This window comes from Alligator sinensis, unplaced genomic scaffold (assembly GCF_000455745.1).
Source record: "Alligator sinensis unplaced genomic scaffold, ASM45574v1 scaffold1162_2, whole genome shotgun sequence".
Taxonomy (NCBI): domain Eukaryota; kingdom Metazoa; phylum Chordata; order Crocodylia; family Alligatoridae; genus Alligator; species Alligator sinensis.
The window spans coordinates 392,156-404,245 of NW_005843013.1; the positions used below are offsets into that span (position 1 = coordinate 392,156).

At 45.7% G+C, this 12,090-nt stretch overlaps 1 protein-coding gene across 4 annotated transcripts in view; it reads right to left on the reverse strand.

The window, feature by feature from the left end:
- TRAPPC10 (trafficking protein particle complex 10) overlaps nt 1–1,020 on the reverse strand; it is a 79,065-nt gene extending 78,045 nt beyond the window's left edge. For 3 of the 4 annotated variants that reach the window (XM_025193074.1, XM_006036747.3, XM_025193076.1), the window contains exon 1: nt 834–1,020. In XM_025193074.1, coding sequence (XP_025048859.1) covers nt 834–927 — 94 coding nt within the window. In that variant the 5' untranslated portion in view covers nt 928–1,020. The remainder of the gene's footprint in view (nt 1–833) is intronic. The other variant, XM_025193075.1, reaches the window with a different exon arrangement.
- Nucleotides 1,021–12,090: the final 11,070 nt, after the last annotated feature.

Below are 12,090 nucleotides of genomic sequence, written 5' to 3' on the forward strand. Positions count from 1 at the left end.
GGGGGGGGGCATGCAACTTCTCTCAACTCACTCATTGTCAAATGTGCCATCACCTGAGGTCCCCTGAGTAAAGGACCTCCCTTTCCACTCACCCTCAATCCCACAATATGCGGAGCGGCCGCACAGCCAAAGCACTTGCCCCACAACTCCCTTATCAAACGCAGGACAAACTTAACAGCACTAGGCACCATCCACCAGCAAAATCATGCCATGAATGCCAACACTGGCCAACTCAGCACACAATTTATTGCCTGACAGCCTAAAAGCAGCCGCACATGCGGGCAGCTATCACAGGATAAAACTACCTCTCTCCCCCACCACAAATTCAGCGGCGCTGGGCAGCACAGCCAGATATACGATAATCATGGTAGTCGTAGAATAGTTTCAACCCTTGCACAATAAATAATAATCTGAGAAGCGTTCAAAACGTATGATCGCTCAAAGCAGCACATCGATGCAGCCTACACAAAACCCAAGCCAGTCGCTCTCGAGGAGCCTTAACCAATGCTGGGGCTGGGGGTCAGCGCCTGCCCTGAAATAAAGAAACACTGACACTTTGAGGGCCCAGCTCTCACTCACTCCCTGGCTGCAAACTTAATGCGAGTGATACGAAGTCAGAAAGATGCAGACTTATTTGCAGAATTATTCCCATGCTTATTTGCACCATTAACTGCCTATTTTTTCAGCGTCTGACAGCTTTTCAGCAAAAAAAAAACAAAAAAAAAAACATTCTGAGCTTCCAATGCAATCATTTCATATTGCAGACCTGGCCACGCAGCCCCCCGCCCGCACCAACGCCTGCCCTGCGAGGGAGGAGGGGCACAGCGACTCACAGGTGACGATGGGCTTGTTCTCCATGGTGTATATCACCGGCGGCTTCTCGGCGCCCTCCTCCTCCTCGGCGGCCACCGCCACGGCGGGGTCCATGGGCGGGCGGGGTCCTCAGCCCCGGCTCCCCCCCCCGCGCCGCGCCATGGAACCGTCCCGGCCGCCCGTTCCCGACCAACCCCACCCCCCGCCCGCTCTGCGTCCGCAGCCCCGCGCCGGAGCCAGGAGTGAGGCTCCGCGCGTTCATCCGCTTCCTGGATCACTGGCCCTGCATTACCGCTTCCGGGCGGAGGAGGAGCGGGGAATTAAGGGGGAAGGCAAAGAAGCTACCGACAGAAATTATATTAAAGGGGAGGACGAAATGGGAAGAAGAGGGGAAAGCAAAGGCAGGCGTGCAAGAGCCAGGCAGCCCTTGCGCATGTGCGAATGGGACCCAGTTCACGTTCCTCGCTGGGGGAAGGGCATGGTTGGGCGCATGCGTAGTGTGTGCGGCGCCGAGCCGCGCAGGCGTAGGTGTAGTCGCAGGCGCGCGTTGAGTGCTGCCTGGAGCTGAGGACCGCTGGGCTCAAGAAAATAAAGCTTGCTGCTCTGTCTGCCACAGCTCTTCCCACGTAGGGGCTGCCCCGGGGGTGCCTGGAGAGCCTAGCCAGGGGGCCAAGATGCACCCCCCAGGTTTGCCCCTAGGAATCCCCAGGGTCCAGCCTATGTACAGCCTTTGGAGCCCCCCTCCCTCCTAGTCGTGGGATCCTAAGGCAGGCTACCTAGTCCAGCCCTCTGCCGATGGCAGGACCCCCCTGACCAAAGCATCCCAGCCACATGAAATGATTTGTGTTGTAGCGATGTGATGCGATGCCGTGAGAGTAGAGCAATGCAAAACTCTGGAACTCTTGGTTCAGAAATTATACCTTGTATTAAACAAATTATCTTTTTCTGCAAGCTTTCAGGCACACATGCCCTTCTTTGGGCTCAGGGAAAATTAAAGATGGCACAGAGTCCCCACAGGTAGAAAACAAACTTCATTTTTGCACAGAGAAAGTTGAAGGTGGAAGTCTGTGCCCAAAAGCTTGCAGAAAAAGATAATTTATTTTGCAAATTTTTTTGTTGGTCTAATAAAAGGCATCATCGCTGAACGAAGAGTTCAAGAGTTTTGCATTTCTTTTTGTCTCAGACCAATACGGCTACCAAATACATCCATGGGAGTAAAGCAGCGTTGGAGAGGATAATGCTCAGGACCTACCTAGGGTTGCTGGCTGTAGCTGTGCTGATCTAAGGATATAGGCAGACAAGGGTTTGGGGTAAATGTGATATCTTTTATTCAACAAACTAAGCTGAAAAAATTATTCTTTGCAAGCTTTCGGGCACAAACCCTTCAGGTATATATACCAGCAGACTATACATGCCTGAAGAAGGGTATTCATGCTTCAAAGCTTGCAAAGAACAATTTTTCCAACTATTTAGTTGGTCTAATAAAAGGACCTACCCAGTATACTTTGTCTACTTTTGCCTGTGGCAAAATAAGAGTCACTTACAGCTCAGTCTGGTGACGGGAGCTTGATGAAACCAAGCTTTGTAAAGCTTGCCTCTTCCCAGAGGCAACCATGGAGTGAAAGGGAAGTGCTGGTAGTTTCTGAGGCAGGACTGGAGTCTACAAAGTTTGAGAACTGCTGCTAGAGAGAAACACCCGTTCACTCCTGCTTCTTACATGTTCCCTCACAGCCACTCCAGTTCAGAAAGGGGCTTAGGTTTGCATTCTGAATAGAGCCTTTGGTTACGTTAGCAACAAAAATTAGTCCCTTAATAATAATACATATAAAAGCCCAGTTCCCTAGTCGTACAATGAATACCCCACATTAATTGGCTTTAACACACTTGCCAATTTTTAATGGTTCTCGTTGGGTTGTCCTGAACACCCGTCACCCCTTTTGTTTATTTATTTTGCTGTGCTAGATGTGTCACTACATTCCCCCTCCCAGATACAGTGATCCCAGAAGCAGTTCAGTGTGAATCACAAGGATTAGCATGTGAGAGAAGGGAGGGATTGTGAGAGAGAGTTTCAAGGGAGTTGAGATGCAGAGGCCAGTGATCATACTCAATGGTAATAAGGCAATCCTATGAAGGAAAATGGTCACAGAGCATGACTCAGTTTTATAAAATCAATCATAAAAACTAAGGCTGGAAGGGACCTAAGGAGGCATTTAGTGCAATCCCATGCTCAAAGCAGGACCATCTCCAACTAGATCATCCCAGCCAAGGCTTTATCTAGCCAGGTCTTAAAAACCTGTAAGAATGGAGATTCCCCAACCTGCCTGTGTAACCCATTCCAGTGCTTCACCGCCCTCCTAATGAGAGAGTTTTTCCTAACATCAAACTTAAACCTCCCTTGCTGCAACTTGAAACTATTGCTCCTTGTTCTGTCATCTGCCACCAGTGAGAACAGTCCAGCTCCAGGCTAGTTTTAGTTTCCCTGCTCCCTACTGAATTGTCCAAGAGGTCCTTATCTCAGAGGAATGGGTAGGAATACAGAAATTGGAACCTGAACTGTATAAAAGTTCCCCACACAAAGGCAGAGGGGTGGGAGTCTGAAACTTGCCTCAAACCCTGAAGACAGATTCTGGTAGTGAGTATGTGCGTGTATTCTCTGCTGTATTTAACTGTTCTTATTAACACTGACTGATAACATCCCAAAAAACTGGTATATAGCTTGGAGGAACTTGCTTTGGTTTCTCTTGTACTTCTCTGGATAAAATAAAAACCCACAGAGAGATCCTGGTGTAACAACCTCTACCCAGGATCTCTTGAACAGCTATTGACACCACTTCATAAAAGCAGGATGTTGGGTGCTGTAATTCCCCTGCTTTACCAGTGGCAGGTTAGGGTATTAGGTCTGCGTTGTGCCGAGGTTGATAGCCTTAAGTAGAGTTTAGACAATGGTTTGTATGCAATGGTTTGGCTAGGGCTGATCCTGCCTCAGGCAGGGGGTTGGACTAGATGACCTGTAGAGGTCCTTTCCAGCCCTACTTCTCTATGATTCCATGACAATGCATGGTGTGTTTCAATTTGCATTTATTAAAAAAAGAAGAAGAACAAGCTGAATTCTGCCTTTTCAGCTGCTTCCTGGAGAGCATCCTCTCTGAGCTGTAGCTAAAGTTTAAAATTATTTGCTTACTATCTGTTTGTATTCTCAGTAGACTCTAACCCCTGAATGAGAAACACCAAACCTACTTTTGTGGTGAAGGCTAAGAAAAGTTTTGTACATGAGGAGGGGTGTACAAAACTTTAAAAAGCTGCAGTGCTTTCTCCACAAAATTCCAGCACTTACCTCTTGAATGCAGAGAGACATGTAAGCACTTGCAAGTAAAAAGACCTATATACATTTGATTTTATTACATTCTCTGACTTTTGTCCCAAATGATCCTGAAAACAGATGAACATAGATTGCTCAACTTGCCCATACAATTAAATATTACAGAAATGTTTATTTTAGTGACTATAGGAAAAATACGTGTAAAGTGTTTTGAAAGCATCTTAATTGAAGGCAGTTCTGTTTGTGTCCTCGGTCCCAAAGAAACACTGAAAAGGCCACAGTAATTTTCAGAATAGAAGATCAATGGCAGTCAGTTGGAAAGTAAAGAATTTTGTGAGTTTCAGAATAACATCTGTGAGAGCATGTCCCTTCAGTTATGAAAATTAGGGCAAATAACCATTAATCTGGAACACTGCTTTTAAAAGACCACACCCAATACACTCCAGGCATTGTAGGGACATGGAGGGTGACATGCAGCAGAAAAGGAAAAAAAAAAACTATGCATGTCAGAATATTGGGAACAGGAAGAAGGGGAAAATTAAGAAATACAAAACAAATATAACTGTAAACCTAATGTAATTAATTCCCAAGCAATGCAAAGCAACCAGGGCTAATTAAAGAATCTTCCTCTAAAGGTTTAAAGGTGCAGAAATATCACATGGTAACATATTCTTTGGGGGGTTTTGCCTGTTTTGAGGGACTTTGTTGGTCAAATGTGTGGTATTCTTGAGTAGAGTATTAAGTTATCAGTCACTTAAAGTAAAACTCATTATACATATGTAATTTCCCCCAGAACAGGCACCCTAAATCTAGAAAATGTAGTTAAAGATTGGAAATGTATTCTTGAAGCATTTACAGTCTTTACTCAGCCATCAAGTGACAGCATTAGTAGTAAAATGGAAAAACAATATAATGTACATATAAATCAGTATAGTATAATCTAGTATTATAAATATTTGAGCATTAATCATTCCTGAATGGTTGTTGCCAGTATCACAAGGCAAAACTGAGGTAGTTTAGATGCTGTATCTATGCATTGCTCACCCTGATTTTTGTTTTGTGACAATTTAACCTTAATTCTTAGTTTCCTAAGCTTTCAATGTTTGTTTTGTGAATAATTGCAATACCATTTATTATGTTGCACCCTAAATTACTAATAGTACACTAATACACACTCATTTTTAATTCCATTTAAATATAGCTATTGTCTTCAGCTTAATAGGCGCTGTATCCACTGGATAGGTTTATTCAGCTGTATTTTGCACAAAATTCCATTCCTGACTTTTCTATAAAAAAAATTTCAACAAGAATTAAGTGCTCAATACTTTCCATGTCCTATAATATGAGGGCACCCTGCATCATTCAGAGTATTTTTTTCTAATTATGTTGAGTTTAATTTTAAATTCTGTCCAGTATTTTTAAGCAGTTGGATACCACCAGTAGCCACTACATTCAGATTGCACATTATGTTATTAACATTAGCATGTGGCAAAGTTACATTTTACTGAAATACAAAGTTACTGTGAATTAAGAAAAGAAGGAAATAATCTTCTTGACATGACTTGAGTATAAAGTCCTACCAGTTAGCCCCAGGGAGACTCTGGTCATGCTGCCTGTAAGTCAACATATATAAAATAACTGGCATTACACAATACTAAACATCTCATCTCTGAGGGACAAGGAAATCCAAATGAAATAAGAAGTAATATGCAAAACAGAATTTCCCCGTAATCTGGAAACGGTCTGTGTATGTTAGTTTTCCCTGTTTTCCAGACATAAGTCAAGAGTTGTTTCATTTGATCATCATAAGGTTTAACAGCACTACATTTTTATCGGAATTTAATTTTATCGGGCACTTAATTCTTGCTGAGAACATTTTATAGCAAAGTCAGGAAATGGGAGGGGGATTCTGTGCTAAATGCACCTAAATAAAATTTATCATCACAAGATTGCCCATGAAGCAAATCTCCTCCTCTTTTATCCGTTGGAGTCGAGTAGAGTAGAATTTTTTTATCAAGTGGAGCAATGTCCTTATCTAGCTTTCCACTGAGTAGCTAGCTACTACTAGACAGCAAATGAAAGACATTTACACAATTGTGGTTCTTTCTTTAAAAAGGGAAGCAACTATGTAGAGATGGGAATAGCAAGGACTGAAGTACCTCTCCAAAGCACTTGTATTACTGCCAAGCAATAATTTAATATGAGGTTGTCAACTCATCTAAAACGAAAATTGCTTAGGCTTTTATAATAAACTACCCAAAGTAGGTATCGGCTCCATTGTGTTTGGTGCAACCAAGTGCCCATAAACTAGGTATGTCAACAGAATGGAAGTTTCTGCTACTGCAGAGGGCTTTAGATTGTGAAAGCACTCAACATTTTGCTGGCAGGACTTTGTAGGGTAGACTAGAATTTTGTTAGTAGTATATTGAAACTGCAATCCAGTGGTTCTCTGTCTTTTTTAGATTCAAGGCACCCCTCATCAGACTTGAGGTACCCCTCCATAACTTTTGCAAATTGAGCAGCACCACATTTAACCACATTTAACCACTGGCCCCCTAGCTGGGTTCTCCCCAGCACTCAGGAAAGGGGGAGGGAGAGAAACACTCAGAGAGCATTTCTCCCTTTCTCCCTGTGCCCAAAGCCAGTTCCCCTAGCTACACCCCCTCCTCAGTCCTAGCACTGGGCCCTGAGCCAGGGTCTCACTGGCGCAGGGGAAATGGGGGTGGGGGAAAGCCCCCAGCAGTGCATTTCTCTTTCTCTTCCCCTCCCTCCCCCCACACCTGGAGCAGGGAGCCAGGCCTATCACTTGGCTACATCCCTCCTTGGCTGGCAGGCCAGCTGAGAAGGGAATGTGTGTGTGTGTGGTGGGGGGGGGGAGGATGCCCCACTCCAGCTCCAGTCCCCCAGGCAGGCTGTGCTGGGTGCAGGGAGGTGTGGGAAGCCCCAAGTGGGGGCCATTTTTCCCACCACTCCCTCCTCAGCTGGCCTCACTCAAGCCTGAGTGAGTGGCTTGGTTCCTGGCTCAGGTGGGGGAGGGAGAAAAGCCTCTACTGTGAGCTTCCCTGCAGCCAGGAGCTGGTGCAGTCACCTGGCCATGATCTCTCCCCAGCCAGCAGATCAGCTGAGGAGGGATGGGGGTGGAGGGGGGAGGAAACTCTGCCTGGCATGGGAGAAAAGAAAAAAGCCTGCAGTGGGGGCAGTCCCCTCCCTCCCCCACGCCACTCCCTCCTCAGCTGGCCAAGTGATTGCCCCACCTTTTGGCTGTAGTGAAGCCTGCAGTAGGGGCTTTACTTCCCCTCCCCCAGCTGGGAGCTGGGCCCATTCCTCAGGCCAAGCAGAGGTCAGGGCTAAGGGAATCTGCCTGGCTCCTCACTGCTGGGGAGGAAAATCCCCTGCTGAAAGATGGGGTGGAGCCAGCCCTGCTCTGCTGGAGTGGAGAGCACAGTAGCTGGAGGACTACAAGTTAAGTTGAATTGGGAGGGAATCTAGGACAGAAGTTCCATAAACAGGTTTGACCTAAGTCAGTTAAGTCTGACAACTGACTTAGGTCAGTTACTTACATCCATTCAGGTTTATTTTAAACCAGGTTGCAGTCATTTTGAAAGCAGTTTAAGTGCACTGAACTTCTGTTCTGTTACAGGTTTAAACTGGTTCCTGATCACTTAAACCAGCTGATGTGTAACTTATGTTCCCAACCAAGTTGTTGTAGTTAAAATTCAGTCCTATTTTCTTTAAGATTGTGGCAGTGCACTTTTGGGTGCCTGCCACCTTAAGGGCATGTGCAGGCTGCAGACCAGCCTGCAGGTGGGAGCAGACCCAATCAGGCAGTTACATAGCAGTCAGGAGGCTGCCTCCACCAATCAGGCAGCCTCCTGGATAACTGGGCAGCCTGTGTGTAAGACCAGGCCTTGTGAGCAGAGTGGGCAGTTGCTGCAGGATGTTGCTGAAGTAACATCACCTAGCCAGAGATCTGCTCCACCTGAAACATCAGGAGGTCAGGGTAGGAACTATGGGGATGGAGGAGGTTCCTGCTCCTGGGTAAGACCTGAAGCTGCACCCTGCTGGGGTTGGATGGTGTGGTGGGCCTGCCTGTGGCAGGGCAGTCTCCAGGAAATGCCACACCAGTGAAAGGTAAGGATGGGGTGTTGTATAGCCTCAGCCCCCACAACCTGGTGAGTTACCCTGTAGAGGGGACAGGCTTTTGGGGTCCAGGCACATTAAAAGATACCTGAGGCCTGAGTGGGCCATAGGCCAAGTTAGGGTCCAGGCACATTGACAGACACCTGAGGCCCAAGGGGCGTAAGGCCCAGCAACCCAGTGAGGGGCAGAGTAGTGCCCCAGTGTGGTGCTAGAGGCCAAATTTGGCCCTCTGTGGGATAGAAAGCCAGAGGCAGCATAGAGTAGGGTCTGTGGGGGCCTGAAGGACTGCACATATGCTGACCAGAGTAGAGGCCCCAGTGTGCAGCATGTGGTCAAGGCATGTCTGAGGACACCTGGGGCCAAGTTTGGGCAAGAGGCCGAGTGTGGCCCAGTTAAGTGGCTGGGAGAGAAATAGTGGATCTGGATGCCGTCTGCAAGGCATGGGACATAGTAAAGGGAAGGTTGGAGCTGTGTATTATGCCCTTGGCATCAGGGCATTAAATGGGGAGCCTCCCACCTAGGAACAACTATTCGGTTACAACAAAGGTGTGACAGGAAAGTCAGGTGGGCGGAGTGCCCTAGATAGGTGGGCAGGCCAACGATGGGACCGGCCTCGAGATGGTCCCCTGTCATAAAGGTAAACAACAAAAAGAGAGCAAAGAATAGCAAAATAAAAAAGAAAAGAAAGGAAGTTTCTCTCTGTTTCATTTGCATCTTCATTGCTGGAGAAAATACAAGTCCAACACACAGTCTGATCAGTCACTATGAAACTTTCACTAGCATTGGGCTTCTGAGGTGTTGATCACACTTTCCCAGAAGTGTTGCAAAAGCTGTCTAGGGTACCTAAGCTAGATGCTTCTTAAACAAGAGAAAGAGGAAAAAGTGGGGGAAAAAATGAGTCATTACACAGAACAAACAATCAACCTAAACAGACCAAGAAAGTTGTAATATATAGCCTGTCTAAACATAGCCTGTCTAATACAGTAGTCTGTATTTCTTCCTGACTGGATAACTGCATCCAGTGGGATCACCTTTACTGCGATTGAAAATACCAGAGAAGACGCACTATTATTTTTGGGACCTGGAACATCAGGACCTTCATGGACAACCCTAACAGTGAACACCCAGAGTGCCACACTGTAATCATGGCCCCAAGTGCCACTCTGATCTGCTTTTCTGTTCCCTACTCTGTTCCCTGCCTGAACTGCTGCTCTGCCTTCTGCCTTATCTACTGCTGTGCTGCGTCTCTCTTCCCCGCCCTGATCTGTCTCATGCCACATACGGAGGCTGCTCATGCCAGCAGGTTGGCCACTCCTACAATATTAAGACAAAAGTACGTAAGTTCTTGGCTGGAGTAAGTGGTTCTTTTCAAACTTGCTTTCACCCTGGATTAGTAGTGAAACTCATGCAAGCAACCTATAATTTTACCCTTGATTTGCATTATGCCAGTAGCATCTCACTGCTAAACAGTGTAGGGCTAAGTCTCTCCATTGTGACTCCTTTTACTGACATCATTGACTCACTTGTGCCTGGGATGTTACTATATTTCTTGTGTAGCATAATGTGTTTGGAATTCAGTTTCATAATTCAGAGTTTTTGGCACACCTTACTTGGTATAACTTCAGTGCAGTAAAGGCCATGTTCCTGACTTCCCTTCAACTCCTTACTCATTCAGACTAGTCAGATTAAGACTTCATCTGTCACAGAAAGTAGCATATCTGTACAGCTATTGGCTGTAAGGATTCAGTGTCTGAAATTAAAAGCAAAATAAGGAGAGCTAATGTTTGGTAGTATTATGAGCCTTCGTTACAAGCTTATTTTAAGTGCATTGTGGGATTTTTTTTTAATTGGGGCATAAAGGTAGTTCCAGTTCTCCCCCTATTCATCTTCTGTGGGCCTGCCCTCCCCCCACACACAAGTGCTGATCACCTGTAGCTTGCATAGTCTGAGATAAGTAATCTGAAAATGAAGCCTTTGATTTTTATTATAGCTAACTAGAGACTTTCACTCTTTCTCTTTTTAATTTTGTCACAGAAAAAGTGGTAACTTGTCCTGTTCTCTGCTGACCACATGAAATCAAGTCATGAAAGTTCAACATCTGTGTTATGTACCATGTCATTAAAACTAGTGGAAGGTTTCAAAATCCTTATCAAAAGGTTAGAGTTCTTAATTATGCCAGTATGGAGTAAAACTGTGCTGAAAGATCAGCATATACCTTTTTGGGGGAGGATATTTGCCGATTTAACCGGAGAGCCTAGTGTTTAAGACCATGTCTGTACTGTTTTAGTTCTGTAGCATTTTAATCCTGTTTGGCACAATCTGTTTGAAATTGCTTTATTTTTTGTAGCTAGACTCAAATTAGTGCCCTTGTACAGGTAAGACTAGATTGCTGTTTCTGTGTAGAGAGTATAAGTCATAGATGGCTAGTTTAGTGTAGCTTTTGGGGATCCATGCAGCAGAGTTATTGTCAAAGTAGCTGCACTGAGCGTGACCTGGGAATTAAGAGATGGGCAACTCAAAGAACATGGAGGTGGCTATTACCTTCTTCTGGAAGGGCAAACAAGAAGGAGAACGCTGACTTCACAGAGTTGGTTTTGCCATTAAGAATGAACTCATAAACCAATTCAATGAGTTCCCTATTGGAATTAATGAGTGCCTCATGACTTTCCATCTTAAACTGTCTGGGAGCTAATATGCCACTGTCATTAGTGCATATGGCCCGACTCCTGGCGCCGCTGATGAAACCAAGGAGGAATTCTACGCCAACCTTGACCAAGTCCTTTCTGATATTCCAGAGGGAGACAGATTTATTCTTCTCTGTGATTTCAGTGCCAGAGTTGGAAGGGACTCTATCCTTTGGAATGGAACCATCGACAAGGAAAGAGTAGGAAAGGTCAACTCCAATGGCATCATCCTCTTGACCAAATCTGTGGAACATGGACTCAACATCATCAACACCCTGTTCCACCAGAAAAACAGGCACAAGACATCATGGCAGCACCTATGTCATCATCCATGCCCAGGATTGCATAGGTGTCCACATCACCTGAGCTATGCTAGGAGTTAACGATTGCTGGACTGATCACCTACTTATCTGTTCTGTTATCTCACTCAAACCGGCTCCCAAACAACAGCTGCGGCAGAAGCAATGCCAACGGAAGATCAGCATTGAAGGATTCAAGATCCCAAGCAAGCGAGACTTCTTCCACCAGTGCCTCAGTGAAAACCTGGTGAATTCCAATCAGTAACAATAGGATAATGTCAGCAGCATGTGGGGTGCCGTCAAAGCCACCATTATTAGTGCCTGTGAAGAGACCACTGGCAATGTGTAGGGGGTGCACGTGGGTGCACGTGCACCCCCTGAGATTGGCCGCTCCGCCTTCTTTGTATCTTTGGTTAGGAATCCCCCCTGGCTTGTTAACAGAGGACCCAGCTTCCTTGATCCTTCTTTTCTTGCCAACAGATTTAGAGAACATCTTCTTGTCATCCTTAACTTCCCTTGCCAGGTGCAGCTTGGTCTTTGTTTTTGCCTTCCTGGTTTTGTCCCTGCAGGTTCTTGCTATTTCCTAATCCTCATCCTTGGTGACCTGCCTGTTCACTTTCCTTTTGCTTTAGAGACATCCTGGAAGCTCTTTGTGCAGCCACATCGGTCTCTTGCTATTCTTTTTGTGCTTCCATCATTTCAGAACAAAAGCTCCCAGGCCTTCTGGCATAGATGGAAGGGTAACTTCAATCTGTCCTCCCATGACACCATGCCTATTAGCTCTTTGAGTCAGATGAAATCCACTTTTTTGACATCTAGCATCCTAGCTTTGCTA